Source organism: Oryza brachyantha, chromosome 8, assembly GCF_000231095.2.
Source record: "Oryza brachyantha chromosome 8, ObraRS2, whole genome shotgun sequence".
Lineage (NCBI taxonomy): Eukaryota > Viridiplantae > Streptophyta > Magnoliopsida > Poales > Poaceae > Oryza > Oryza brachyantha.
Genome location: NC_023170.2, coordinates 6,576,571 through 6,591,283, shown reverse-complemented (window position 1 = coordinate 6,591,283; position 14,713 = coordinate 6,576,571). Strand labels below are relative to the sequence as shown.

General features: G+C 43.6%; 1 protein-coding gene across 1 annotated transcript; it reads left to right on the top strand.

Moving 5' to 3' along the window:
* The first annotated feature begins 10,057 nt into the window (after positions 1-10,057).
* On the top strand, positions 10,058-13,806 carry LOC102715501. The gene is made up of 7 exons (XM_006659218.3): positions 10,058-10,355; positions 12,196-12,498; positions 12,600-12,646; positions 12,726-12,788; positions 12,923-13,055; positions 13,142-13,199; positions 13,284-13,806. The coding sequence occupies exons 1-6, from the start codon at positions 10,250-10,252 to the stop codon at positions 13,171-13,173; spliced, it is 684 nt and encodes a 227-aa protein (XP_006659281.1). The 5' UTR covers positions 10,058-10,249; the 3' UTR covers positions 13,174-13,199; positions 13,284-13,806.
* The last annotated feature ends 907 nt before the right edge of the window (positions 13,807-14,713 follow it).

The following is a 14,713-nucleotide window of genomic DNA, read 5'->3' as shown; positions in this document are numbered from 1 at the left end:
GCTTGTGGTTAGCACTAAACTAACTTCTAGGGTTTCCTGCGAACCGGTCCTTAATTGCCATGGGTGCGAATCTAAAAAGCATGCACCCACAGCCCACTATTATCAATATATTAGTTGGCATTTACCCGCACTGTGTATTAAATGATCATCATCAACTATTCAGAACTAGAAATGATTAATTGTGATCCCATGAGCTACTAGTTCTAAGCAAAGCTAAGCATATCCTAGGCCTAACTCTACTCAATTTACCCCTAGTGTAACATAAATAATGAAGGATAAACAATGGCAAAATAATAGGTTACCCGTAAAATAAATTCAATAAATACTTTAATTAAAACAATGCAAGTTTGAATAAATAAAGCAGTGATTTTGCAATAATATAATCAATATGGTCAAAGATGAATGCCACTTGCCTTGTTCTGCTCCCTAGGGTACTTCGACGATGATTTTGAAGTAAATCAATGCGTCAACGGGCTCCGAATCTAAGCGACAAAGCACAAAAAAATAGAATAGGCACAAACTCTACTGAAACAACACAAGAAAGTTTTTTTTAATGGATTCTTGGTAATTTTATGAATTTAATGAAATTTGAATGGACTTAAACGGAGACCGGATGAATTAGTTATGAATTTTAGAAGTTTAACTATGTTTTTAAACTAAACAGAAAAACCTTAATGAATTATTGCACAATTAAAGCGAGGCTAGCGTTAGCGGGAGGAGAGAGGTGGCACCGATTGGTGGGGTCCACCTGTCGATGAGAGGGAGGGAGAGAGGGATTGACAAGCGGGGCCCACATGAGGAAGAGGGGATGGCCAGCCAAGCTGACATGTGGGGCCTGTGTGGCAGTGAGAGGGAATAGGGGAGAGAGAAGGGATGGCTCGTCTAGCAGTGTCCGGCGGCATCGACCAGCGCGACGGCGCCAGCGGCGCTCGGCGGCGAGGTTGGCGGAGCACGATGACGGCTGAGAGGCACGACTGTGACAGCGGGGGGACAAATGGCGGTGACGGCGGGCGGCAACCGCGGTGGGGGCAGTGCGGCCAGCGGGTGATGGCGTGAAGGCAGTGCAACGAGGAGGGGCGCGGTGGCAATGGGCTTGGGAGGAGTCGGCAGCGTCGGCGCCCGGGACAGCCACAGCGGGCAGCGGCTGTGGAGGAGTTGGCGAGCGTCGGCGGCGATGGCGCGGGGAAGGCGAGGAGATGGCGACGTTGAATGGAGGGACGACGGCGGTGACTTCGGAGGGGACGCGAGAGGATTGGAAGGGATTGGGGCGCTCACCGACGGCGTTGAGGGCGTCGGCAACTTGGCAAGGAGGCGAGACAGGGGGGACGGCCGACGGCAAGGGGATCCGGTGGCGGACGGCAAGATCGAATGCAGCGGCGGCTTTAGGCGTGGCGGCGTTGAGTGCGGGGGAGGAAAAGTAGCGGCGGTGCGCGGGTGCAAGGGATTTATGGGGCGTGGCGGTGGCTAGGGCAGGGACAGCAGCTAGAGACCGCGTCGGTGACGCGGGCAGGGCAGGCGGTGGCGGTTGTGGTGGGAGGGGCCGGCTCGGCCATGGCGGCACGCTGGGCTCGGCTCGGGTCGAGGAGAAGGAATAGGAGGGAGGACAGGCGAACTTTGGCAGTGTAACGCGGGAGCTAGGCTGAGACGACCCAGCCGGAGAGGAGGGCGCACGGGCACGCGGAAGGAGAGGAGGAGTTGGGCTGAGGTGGCTGGCCGGCCCATGAGGAGAAGGAGAGGAAGGGGGCAACGCGGAAGGCAGGCCAGGAGGAGAGAGGGAATTGGGTTGCGGTCCAATTTGAAAAGAAAAAAGAAAAGACAGGAGAAAAAGGGAGGAAAAGAGAGGAAAAAGAAAATGCCTCACTTTTTGTCGAGTTTTAAATTAATTTTTAGAGCAAAATTTTATACCCTGTAATTCAAATTTAAATCCAGTTAATGATTTGCCTGTTTGCGAGATATTTTAAAATATTCCGGCGAACTTCAATTTAATTGAAATGCATACATTTGGTTCAGACGCTATTGGGGTGGTAAGAAGCGGCCACTGTCTTTGTCACCTTTCAACGATATGCCATTGAGTTTGTCAAGTTCTACAATATGCCATCTATTTTGCTGAATCTCTATAGCATACCACTAACGATAGCAGTTTGGTTGTTAGCCTCTGTTTGAACTGGAGAAAGGACGGATTTGCCCTTGTGACATTTGCTCCTCTATGGCATAGCACCGTCGATTGCCATTGCCATCCGTGACAGGAGATTGCCATATGTATAGTGAGATGATGATAGTTGTAATAATTATATAGAATGAACATTACAAGTTAATTTATATTCTAAATATAAAATTTTGAGAATATATTTTAAAATTTATATTTTAAATATAAAATTCTGAGAATATATTTTAAAATTTATATTTGAAATATAAAATTGTGAGAATATATTTTAAAATTTGTATTCTAAATATAAAAATCTGAGAATATATTTTAAATATAAAATTCTGAGTAAACAATGTAAAATTTAAGAAAATGATGAGAATATATTGTAAATATAAATTCTGTATAATAAGTTAATTGTACAGTTGCAACTGAAAATATATGATGTAAAACACTAAACAGAGTAAACATAGTACCACCAAGAGCACAAAGTTAATTTCACATAATGGTGCAGAATATAGCAATGCATGTAGTGGTACAGAATCCAAGTTCAACACAACCAAGTTCAACATTACAAGAGCTAAAAGTGGATGTTAAGTAGTAACATGACTAGAAACCATAGACAAGTACATCAAGCTATTAATTTCTTTTTGCTTCTAGTTGACATGGATGGATTAGTTGATGACAATTTCTTCTTGCTTCTAGTTGACATAGAAGGACTGTCTTGTGCTACCGGTTTGGGGTTAGTCTTCCCCTTGGCTCTTCCCTTAGGAGATGGAGTGCTTGCTTCTATTTCAGGAAAGGGGCCAAATAGCACCGGTGGTTGATTTGGTCCAGATGAGCTACATGAGAATTAGTTGGTTGAAAGTTAGAATTGTCTAGTTGGAATATGCAAAACACGATGGCTATATGGAATGATATTGAAATGGAATTGAAGCATTTGTAGAGTGTACCTTACTAATGTCACATTTGCATGCACAGAAGCAATTAAATTGGAACTAGAGCTATCACGTGCAGCTGATCTCTTCTTTTTGCTGTAAGGAAATAAAAAAAAATAAGTGCTAAGAAGTACTTGGAAATCAAAGTCAGGAAGTGCAAGTTGGTACCTTGGTGGGCCATGCAAAGATGCAGGTGATGATGCATTGCTAACACAACTACTTGAAACTGATGGTGTTGCTTTCTTTCTCTTTTGTCTAGGTCCATAGATTTCAGAATTATTATAGCAATGCAGTAAAAGTTGAATAGAAATAGAGGAAGAAAATACCTCTGTTTTGCTGAAAGAGCATATGCTTCCTTAGCATTTGATCAGCTTCTTTGCATGTCTACCATCTGTGACCAAAGTTGTGACAAATAGGACATTTTTGGCTCCCTGACCTACGTTTACTAGAGCCCTTCCCTTCAACTCCACCCTTGCACCTTCTATTCCTAGGTCTCCCTGCACTTCTCCTTAGTATTGGTGGATAAAGAAAGAAGCCATGTGTACTTGTTGGCCATTGAGATATGTCAGTAAGACCAGGGATGTGCGGGGCACATGCAGCTACAAACTTGGCTACACTATAACATTCATGCACAAATGAGTCTATATGCAAACCCCTCAATGCCAATGCATGTATGCATGGCTTTCCAGAAACTTGCCATTCTCTACATGTGCATGTTCTTTCCTCCAAGTTTACCACATGCCTTTTCTCACCTAAAAATGAATCCCATAAGTAATTAGGAAAGTGCACATGCTCAAGTTTGCAATGGTTGGAAATACTAATCGGGAGATTTGTCGGTAACTTCAGCTTCTAAGTCATCACTTCTATCAACCTCTAGGTCTAGGTCCCTTGATTTAGCATTCAACTGACACTTGGGAGTATACTTTGTCCTAGCAGCTTGTTCGCAACCTTCTTTCGTCGTTAGAACATTTTCGTAGTCTTTCTTCTTATCTTGTCCATCAACTCATAAAGCATGAGTCCTTTGTGCTTATTGATCCAATTATTAAAGCTTTCAGCAAGGTTGTTAGTCACATAATCAACCTTTTGTGCACATGAGAACATGCTTGTAGACCATAACCTACAAAAAAGGGAGAAGTAAGTACTGCATAACAACATGGAATGCATGAGAGTAAGTAAAGCATGGACATGAATAATCAAGTTACCTTGGGTGATGTGTTTTTAGATATATCATTGCCTCTGGTTTAGCAGCCTCAATTGATCTCATGTGATAGGAATAAGATTGCTTTGTCCATGCATATGCAGCTGGCGACATATGATCATCAAAAACCTTGCCATGAAATTTCAATTTGAAGTTGGAAACTAGGTGTCTCATGCATTCTCGATGCTCTACCTCACCAAATACCTCCTGAACAGCAAAATCTATCCCTTTACCCGCATCTTTGCATATCACTAAACCATCCACAATACCTATGGCATGTCGTAATTTCTCCATAAACCACACCCAATTCTCACTTGTTTCTGAATCAATGATGCAATAGGCTAATGGATACATCCAATTGTGCTCATCAATGGCACAAGCTGCAGCTAGCTGGCCTCTATATTTCCCAGTCAAGTGTGTGCTATCAATAGCCAAGTAAGGTCTACAACCAGCTAAAAACCCCTCAACACATGGTTTTAAAGCTACAAACATTCTTCTAAACCTTCTCTTCTCTTTGAATGTCATGTGATCAATTGACATATACTTTCTGGTCACCTATTCTCAATTTCACACTTCCAACTATATAACTTATCAAAACTATTCTCCCAATCACCAAACAATTTTTTAAGTGCTAACTCCTTACCTGTCCATACTCTCTTGTAGTTGACATTGATCTTGTGAGTCTCATTTATCCTTCTTTGCAACTCATTTGTTCCAACACTTGGGTCTTCCCTCAACCATTCCATGACCTTCTCATCCATGACTTAGAAGCCCTCTTCACCTTCTCATCTCTTCTAGTGCTTGCACACTAATGCGTTGACACATGCACCTTCACCTGCATAGCTACATATCAAAGTACAAAAAGAAGTCATTAAAATGAATCACACAAGCCATATTGCAAAATTTTTTATTCGTTGTTACCTTAATGGCCTTCATATCAGCAGCAGTTGATGTGTGGATTCTCCAATTACACCCTTCGATAGGACAATGTGCTCTGAATCGATCAGGTTCACTTTTGTCAATATCATATTGAAACTCATGCTTAATGGAATATTGGGCTATTGCCATTCTAAATTCTTGCATGGAAGGGTAAAGAGTGCCCTCACTCATTGGTGGGTCATCTTTGTTATATGCAAAGGTAGGGGTTTCATCATTAGAATTTGCATCTGCTATAACCCTGTCCTCATCGTCAACATCTGTGTTGTCACCACCATCATCATCCTCTCCAACATAAGGCACATATATATTCAGGATGAGATATATTTGTCTCATCATTGTCAGAATCAGAGGTATCACTACCAATTGAATACTGATCCTCTTCATTTACACCCACATGCTCAAATTGTTGGAAGGGATTGGAGAGATATGTATCCATAACGGTATCTCTCCCATCACCCTCCTTCAAATTACTGATCTGAGAAGCACATGCCTGAGAAGGAGTAGTAAGTGATGGTGTACAAGGCACATCAATGTTCGACTTGTGACTTGGGCCATTAGTTGTGATAACCACATCACCAGTTTTACTTTTTTCAAAACACTTAAACATTGTCATCAAATCTTGATCACAACAAATTTTGCAAGGCTGATTCAAAGTACTATCATTGTATTGTACGATAACACTTTCATCTATTCCCCATGGATACTTCTCACAAATATCATCAACAAAATCTTTGAAATTAGTAGTGTCAGAGTCAATTGGCCATTCAAACACCCACGCGCAGTCAAACCTACTACCCTTGCACATAATTCTCATTGTGAGATTGAACGTAGAATATGGATCCATTCTGTGGATCCACACATGACATACGAAAATAAGTCATCGAACACACAATTAAATAGTAATAATAAATAAACTAGCTGTAGTATCAAACTATTGCCATTCTAAATTCTTGCATAATTTTTAAGAATACTCTAATCACTATATTAGAATATAGTTTTACTATAAAACCGATGTTATAGAAAATGCAGTAACATAAAGCTTTGCAAATGAGGAGTTACCGATTCTCCATGGATGAAGCAGCAATTGCTATCGGCACTGTGTCCTCCATGGAATCGTCAACGAGCGCCAACTCAAGCCCATTTGGCGGGGTGACGAACTGGTCCATGAGCTCCTCTGTAGCTGGCTGCTTGAAATGGTCGGCCGACGGCGCTGGAGGCAGGGAAGAGGCCGCCGGCGGCGGGGAAGGGCCAGCCGGCGGTGCTGGGCATGGGGGAGAGGCCGCCGACGGCGCTGGTGGAGGGGAAGGGCCAGCCGGTGGCACTGGGCATGGGGAGAGCCAGCCGGCGGCGCTGGGCACGGGGAAGAGGGGGCCGGCGACGGGGTTGGGGATGCAGGCGTCGGCGTCGGCGCTGAGGACGGGGACGCGGCTGCTACTGTCGGCGTTGGGGGCGGACTCACAGGCGACAGCGCAAAGGATGTAGGTGGCAGCATGGTCGCTTGTCTGCTCTCCACCTCCTCCTCCATGGCCCAGATCCAATCGAACTGCCTTCTTTCCCTCTGTGTGATATTATTTCAGTGAAGGGTATTTTTGGCATTTAAGAAAAGTAAACCCTAGAGATAACTAAATTCTAACAGAGTGTAAACGATGGTGGTATGCCATAGAGATTCAGCAAAATGGATGGTATATTGTAGAACTTGGTAAACTCAATGGCATATCGTTGAAAGGTGACAAAGTCAGTGGCACATAGTGGATTTTCTCTTTAATTAAATTAACTCTTTTTAGGGGTTTTTTCGTGAGTTAATTAAGTTAATTATTATTTAACAATTTCTTTTACTTATTTTATTTGGATTCTATATTGTGCCTTAGGATGCAATGCAAATATATTATCCGAGTTCTAGTCTATCTTATATCTCCTGAATCCAGCACAACCCTATCCATAGCTAGCCCCTCAACTCTATATTTATATAGGAAACAACTAAACATAAAGTCAAATATGACTTTATCCGAAGATCAAATTGCTAGGTGCACAGAATAGGTGTAGTCCCTGATTCTATGCTTAGATGAAAACAAGTAAACATAGAGTCAAGTAGGATTGTACCAGGGGCGGAACCAGAAATTTACAAAGCCTAGGGCTCAACATTGAAATATAAATCGTTTAAATAAGTTTTAGTTAAAACATAGTAATTTCCCCATGTATTTTTTTGGCCAGGCGTGGGGCTCGAGCCCAAGCTGCCTCACGCCTAGTATTGCCCCTGATTGTATCCAAATATGAACTTGATAGGTGCTAAATGTCATAGTCAATAGATTAACCTTGATTGGTTCTTGTTCACGTCCAATAGCACATAGTGGTTTTTGAGTGGTTTTTTTGAAAAACACACATAGCAAAAGGTACAATGCATCGGATGTTTTCCATCAACATCTGCATATTTTCAAGTTTATTGGAAACCAAATGTAGGCTCTTTTCAAGAGCATGTTATTTATACCCACGGGACATATCATATCCGAAATTGAGCTTTTATAGCTGCACCAAAATATTAGTCTTATGTCACTAATAGCATTATCATTGTGCCATAGTCCTAGTTCGCCAGTGGCCCCATAGGCATGGCACTTAACTAAAAAGCTATTTTGGTCCTGCCATTAAGTGGATAAGCCAAAGCCCATTATGCATTGCATGGCCCCTTATAAATCATCTAATCTTTTGCTCCTGTAGGTCCACCGACTATTGTAGTCCAAGTGCATCTCATCGTAGCAAATTCTAACACGAGTAGATTCTCTCTCATGGGGCATACCGAAGTAGCGGTGATATTTGAGTTCTGACTAGGGGCGGAACTACCCATTGGGCAAGGTGGGGCGACCGGCCCAGCTATGGCCCACGTCACCCCACCCCTCCCAACCCAGTAGGTGCAGGCGTGCGGCCCAATAGCCCATATCCATCAACCATTACCCACCAGGCCGGTGTCCGGTCTGGATGGCTCGGCTAGGCAGGTCCATCCGTCACAGCTAGGCAAAAAGAAATAACGCACACAAAAATCACGCACGCAATCTCGGGCTCTTGGCTGCTCGGCGTTGTGCCTTCGAGTGTTTGGCGACGCCGCGTGCAATGATCGAACGACGCGACGCCCGATCCATCTCGGCGGCTCAGTCAGCTTCTCTTCTCGTCTGCCCTCTTCAAGCTCGCCGCCTCGCCGAGCACTGCCGTCCGCTAGCTGCCCATCGCAGTGACGCCGTCGGCCGTTGGCGCCACTAGATTTTGTCTGCTCTGGCTAAGCCGTTGAGGGCTGATTTTCCTCGACCGGGTCCCTGTATGTTCTTGGCTTCAGACTTATGTGGCTTTGTGCAGTGACTTAGACAGTAGACAAACACAATTTGTTTTTGTCTACGCAATTAGACATCTAGTGGAATAGTAGATACTAGATACCGATAGATTACTAATTTACTATATTTTCTTCTTGTGTGTGCTGTGTATCAATCAAACTATCAGTGTGAGTAGACTAGTCTAGCATTCATGAATGGCATTTTCTTGTAGGGGATCATTTGAGCCATTTTTATAAATTATAATTTATATATCACTATGTTTTCTTGCATTTGTAGAGGAGAATTGGAGCGAGGCAACGAGCAATCTTTATATGGTATGGATTATGTTCGTGTGTCCTTGTTGAGTCCGTCATATCTATTTTTTATTCCTGGTAAGTATTAGCCTTCGTGGGGCATATCAGCTGGTCCATTCCACGAATGTAGGATGAAACCAACGACAATAAAACTAGTTTAAGTTGTTCCGATCCATCAAAAATAATCTCAATAATTTTCTCAATAACCCTACAGTAATCTGTGGTGGGACCATCTTCACTGGCGCACCAACGGCTTCATGGCACGCGACGGCACAGGGCTCGGTGGCCGGTGGCCGGTGGCCCGGGGCGTGAGGAGGAGAGGGCGTTGGGCATGAGGAAGGCCGGCGGCAACGTATGCAGTGCGAGCGACGACAGTGACACTAGCGCGACAAGGTCGCAAGCATGAGGCCAGCGGCGGCTACGTGCAGGGGCAGCACAGTGTGGCTCGGCGAGAGAGAATCGGAGAAAATTGATTTCAAAACTAAATTTTAGAATTTTATAAAATTGTTTCAAAGTTTCTGTAACAATTCATATTACAATATTCTCTGTCCCCAAGGATTAGTTACTACGAACCATGTCTTTTGCTTTCGTAGAACCGATTTCGGAACTCAGAAGAGCTAAAGATAGTAACGTGCTTTTCCCGCTCTAATATCCCTCCGAAATGCTCGACGTTTCTTTTCAGCTCCTATTTAATTAGCCCATTAGCCTCACATAAAAGGTGAAATATGATTAGTATATAATTAATTCAAATTAAATATTAAAAATTAAAAATGGGATTTATTTGATTTCAAACAGTTTGGATCCCTCCTCCCTATCCTTGATTTTTTGGCAATTTTAAAAAAAAAAAACATTCTCCAATGGATTGTCATCCCTCCTCCTCATCTTTGCCAAGTTCGCGTAAGCACCTTCTCAACGCAAATATGTGGGTGCTTATGACCTGCGCGCATAATTATGGCAAAATATTATAGATTAACCTTTTTCTTTTACCATAATATATTAATATTTAGGGAGTTGTCAAACTTCAGAGTTTAGAAAAAAAAAATCAAACTGTTGGAGTTGCTCTCACAAATATCGACGGACGGTCGAAACTTATAAAAGAACGGGGCTAAGAGTAGGCCCAGTTGCTCCGTTGGCCGTCCATGTCAGTGACCCAGGTCGGCGAGTGGGCCGGGCTCCTCCCCTCCCCTCTCCGTACACGCAGATCTAGGCGCCTTCAGCAGCATCGCCTTTCGATCCCCGCCTCTTCGTTCAAACGAAATCCTCGGCTCCGCCCACCGCCGCCGTCGCCGCCGCCTCGTCGGGGGGAAGGGAACCGTCGGTCCGCCGCCGTCGGGCTCACGCCCGCCAATCCCCCCCCCCCACCTCCATTCCCCTTCCGTCCTCGAGACCTTCCCGACGGATACGAGCGGCGGGGGGGCGCGATGCCACCGAGGAGGAAGCGTGGGGTCGCCAAGCAGCGGCCGCCGGAGCCGCCCGCTGCCGACGCGCCGCTGCGGGAGCGGCTGAGGTGGCTCAACGACCAGGAACGTACGGCGCCTCTTGTCCCTACTCCCCATACTCATCTCCATGAATTTGGCTTCTGTTTGACCTGTCCCGTGAGTAACCTATAGCCCGGTGTGCTAATTACTGTGAGTTATCGGGAAGATTGGTTCTGATTTGTGATGCATTTTGGTTGCTCGGGTTATAATTGCTTAGCTGTGCTGCGAGTGGTAGTGCTGTGGGTTTTGGGAATTTGCTACCTCATTTTCTTCCAACATCAGGAACTATTTTGGAGACCTAACGAAAATCTAGGGATTATTATGTAGGCAAATTTGAGCTGTGCTATTGACTTGAGAATTATCAGAGCAGAAAGACCAAGAGGCAAGAGTTAACCAATATAACGAACCACGTGGCAATAGGCAACATATACAACAAAAGACTACTATTTTGAATTTTTTTTTCCATTGTTGGTTTAGGAGATACCTCATACCTGTCTCTTTTGAAAAGGATAGCAGATGCTTTGGATAAAATAACTGAAGTACGCAATCTAGGGAATGTGATTTTATGGTGACTCAATAGCTGCTGCTGGTGTTTGAGGTTTCCTTTCATTTTACCCTACAGTTTGGATGTTCGTGGTCTTTCTTAAAAGTAGTACATATGTGAGTGAAATATCACATTACAATTTTTTTCTCTTGAAAGAGTATAACATTTTTTCCCCTGCGGAAACAAAGACTATCAATTGTGTAAATGACATAATCAAAGGCTTTTCCCTGATATTGCTCCAGAAAGCAATGAAACAAATAGATATAATTAACTAGAGTTAAACAGAAAAGGAGATTGCCAAAGCTGAAAAATATATGACTTGCTTGTATCATGTCGTGTAGGAAGATCTCAATCCACCAAACCCATCCCTTCTTGCCTGCTTAATCCTGAATTTCTGACCCACAAGTCTTTAACCCTGTATTGCATTGGTGGCTTGGTGTGTTACCTCATTAGTCTCACTCAGGTATTTCCTGCTCAGTACCCAGTATGAAACAACAGAATCTGTGTTCCAACACTCCTGGTTCTCTGGTTGCTTTCTGATGAAAGTCATCATTTCTGGTTCTTTGTTCAGGCAGATCACGTGTAATTCCTTACTGGTAGTAGTCTAAGTAATATATTCCTGATCTCTGTATTTTAACCAACATATAATTTGAATAAAACTTTCATAGTCTCTTTACCATGCTCATGCAATTTGAACAAGCAACTTATGTCGAATGCTTAATCTACTTCCTCTCGTGCAGGAAATTGTTCATCTGACATCCTATTGTTGGCTGTGGTTTGGTTATTTTTTTGTGTCTGTATTCTGTTATATCTTTATTAATGTCCTTTCAAGAGTTACAGCCCACAAGGAATTGATTAAAGATTCTGAAACAACCAATCTTTTCACTTTAGCAGTTAGCCCTATTTCAGTCTTCTTTTCTTAAAAGCATGTATTACTACTCTGTCGAATGCAATTTCTCGAACTCTCTTTAACAAGAAACTATAACTTCGTGTTGAAATTTGAGTCAGGAGTTGAAATCTTTTAAGAATTTACCATCCAACTATCTGCAATTTCTTTAACGGCATGAACACTGCATTACCATTCCCTTAAAATTAGTGTTGAAGATTGAAATCAAATGTTAATGGAAAGGCTTAAAACCTATAGCAAACAATAATGTAGTATTGACTTATAATCTATTGGTAGCACAAGCTGCCATTTTTTGAAGGAGATTATTTTGTTACAATTATCTGATCTTCCTCCTTTCTCCCCAGTATTCTGTAAACCAAGAACAAGTAGTGCACATTCTCTATGTACATAATGTGATTATCATGATTCCGTTGCTAATCCTGTGTCCACAATAAATAGTTGAACATCGGAGTGCTGCCATTAAAGCTATCCAAGCAGCTGAGATTGAGAGCATACTTTCTCGGTTGCATTTGGTTCAATCCTACATTTCCAAGGAGCAACAAGAGGGATGTGCCTTGCAATATTTTCAGGAGAACTTACCCAACTTATCAGTTGTCCTGAATGAAAAACAGAATGAGCTTGAGTTGAAACGGGAAGATTGGGACAGTCGAATAATTGGAGACCACTGTGATGAGAAGATTTTTCGAGCTTCAGTCTCTTCATTACCAAATGTTGGTGGTGTTCAATTCTCAGGGGATTCAGGTTCAAGCATGTTCTGTACTTATTGCTTATTTTACCATTATTTGCAACAAATAAAAAGTGACCATATTAAATGTTTTTGTTACGTTGTGTGATGTATGCAGTGCAGAAAAGTTTTATGGAGAACATGGCTTTTAACTTTAATGACTTTGTAAGTTCTTTTCCATTTATTGAAATCAGCTATTTCTGCTGTAGCCCTACTAATCTTCCTGTTTTATATTGCTTCCAAGGCTTGGGATCAGCTACCTGAGGATCAACTGGCAGGAGTTGCAGATGCTTTACGGACACCTGGGGTAAAATTTAACCCTTTGCATATTTATTGAAATGATATATGACATTACAAATTGTGAGATGTTCGCGCCAAATGATTGAATTGATGGGTTTCCTTCTAAGCTTATTTTCCATGTTGTAACATGATCTTGAGCAGGCTGTGAGCACTCGACTCTCTTTTGGCATGACACCAAAAACTTTAAGATTACCCAAAAAGGGTGAGATGCTCTTATCTGTACGTGGTTCACCTCTTGGAGTGTACAAAGAAGAAAATTTGGCAGCTGTTCGTGGTACTTATTACCCTTTTTTTCTTGCTCTTCAAAAGAATCCCTTATTGCAATCCTGTTGACAGTTTACTAACCACAAAAAAATGCAGAATCAACGAATGGAAGTGAAGATGCTGCCTAATAATGACAGTTGCCATATATAACGTAGTAAGGATGCTGTGTGATCAATCCACTCGTTTCTTTTAGTCATCTGTCCCAAGGTTGATATATCCTTTTGTCTATTAATTGCAGGATCTTATCAACCCTTGACATAAGCTTTAGGATATCGCTGTTTCTTCTTTCTTACCTTAGCTGGAATACTCACCCGGAATCAGGATGCAATCGCTAGTTGAGGTAACTTGCGTTATCTATCTGTTATCCCTTGTGTAGTTGGTCCAAGCTTGTTGTAGAATGCCAATTTCATTCAGGTGAAATCATGTATTAAGTTGTGTGTCACCGTTGTTTACTTTGCTGCCAAGAAAGTGGACATACCCTGTCAAGTCTCTGTGTCATCTGTCCCGACTGTCCGTTACATGAGATGAGACGATGTGAGCTGTTGTAAAAAAAGAATTGGGAGTGTGAATCATTGGATTTTCTATTCAAATTGCTTGCAAAAGAATTAGTAAATACGTAGTTGAGTAGGAAAATGTAAAATTTGTCCAATACCGCCCGGTTTATCTATGTGTGTTATTCATACTGTTTTTTTTTCTTACAAATTCCTTCAGCTGCTGTTATAGATAATGTAGATTCTTGTTTTTAGTTTTTACAATTCCTTCCTCTGATTTACCATCAACAAAAAGAAGAGTAGATTGGGGATTATTGTTTGAGATCCTTGGTTAGGATTGAATTATAGGGAAAGTTATAGTTGCAGTCTTGCAGAGCCAAGTTTGATGCATTTCGTAGAGTCTAGAGTAACATCTCTATAATACGAAATGTGGGCAGATTTATTGGTTAGAATTGCGCCACGTGTCACTGCTGGTTGCTAAGAAAATGGAGCAACCTACCTCTCTTATTTTCTCTCTCCCTCTCTCTCTTCTCTTTCTTCTTCCCTTTGTCTCTCTGTTTCTGCGTTCTCTCACTCCTCGCTCGCCAGGACTCCATCTCGCTGGCCAGGACTGAGCCTCCCAGCTCACTCGCACCGCACCGTCATCGCTGCTGCCGTCATCGGCCGCACCGCGCCGCTCGCACCCGTCGCCGCTACGTCGTGGCATCGCCGCACCGCAGCCTCGCGCTCGACGCCACCGCTCTCTCGAGCCCCTTGCCGCGCACGTCGCCATCGTCGCGCGTTGCCGCCGCCCCCAACCTGCCGTCGCCGAGGTCGCCCACTGTCCCTGTGATCCGGCACGGGGACATGACGGCCGCCGCGCCATCTCCGCCTCCCACTTCCTCTACGCCTCATCCTCCGAGGGATCCCCGAGCTCCTCGCGGGCCCCTGAAGCAGAGGCCGCCGCCGTACGGCTGGCGCTGAGCGGCCGCCACCGGGGGGCTGGGGGCCAAGTTGCAGGGGGAGTTGGGGGGAGCCGCAGGCGGTGGCGTCGCCAACGCCGAGGAGGCCGGCGGCCATCACCGCGCGTGGAGGAAGGAGAAACCAACCACCGGTCAAGGAGCGGAAGGGAGCACACGGCAAAAAGGGATCTCTCTTTTCTAGCCATATAAAAAGAAAAAGAAAAAAAAGAGGATTT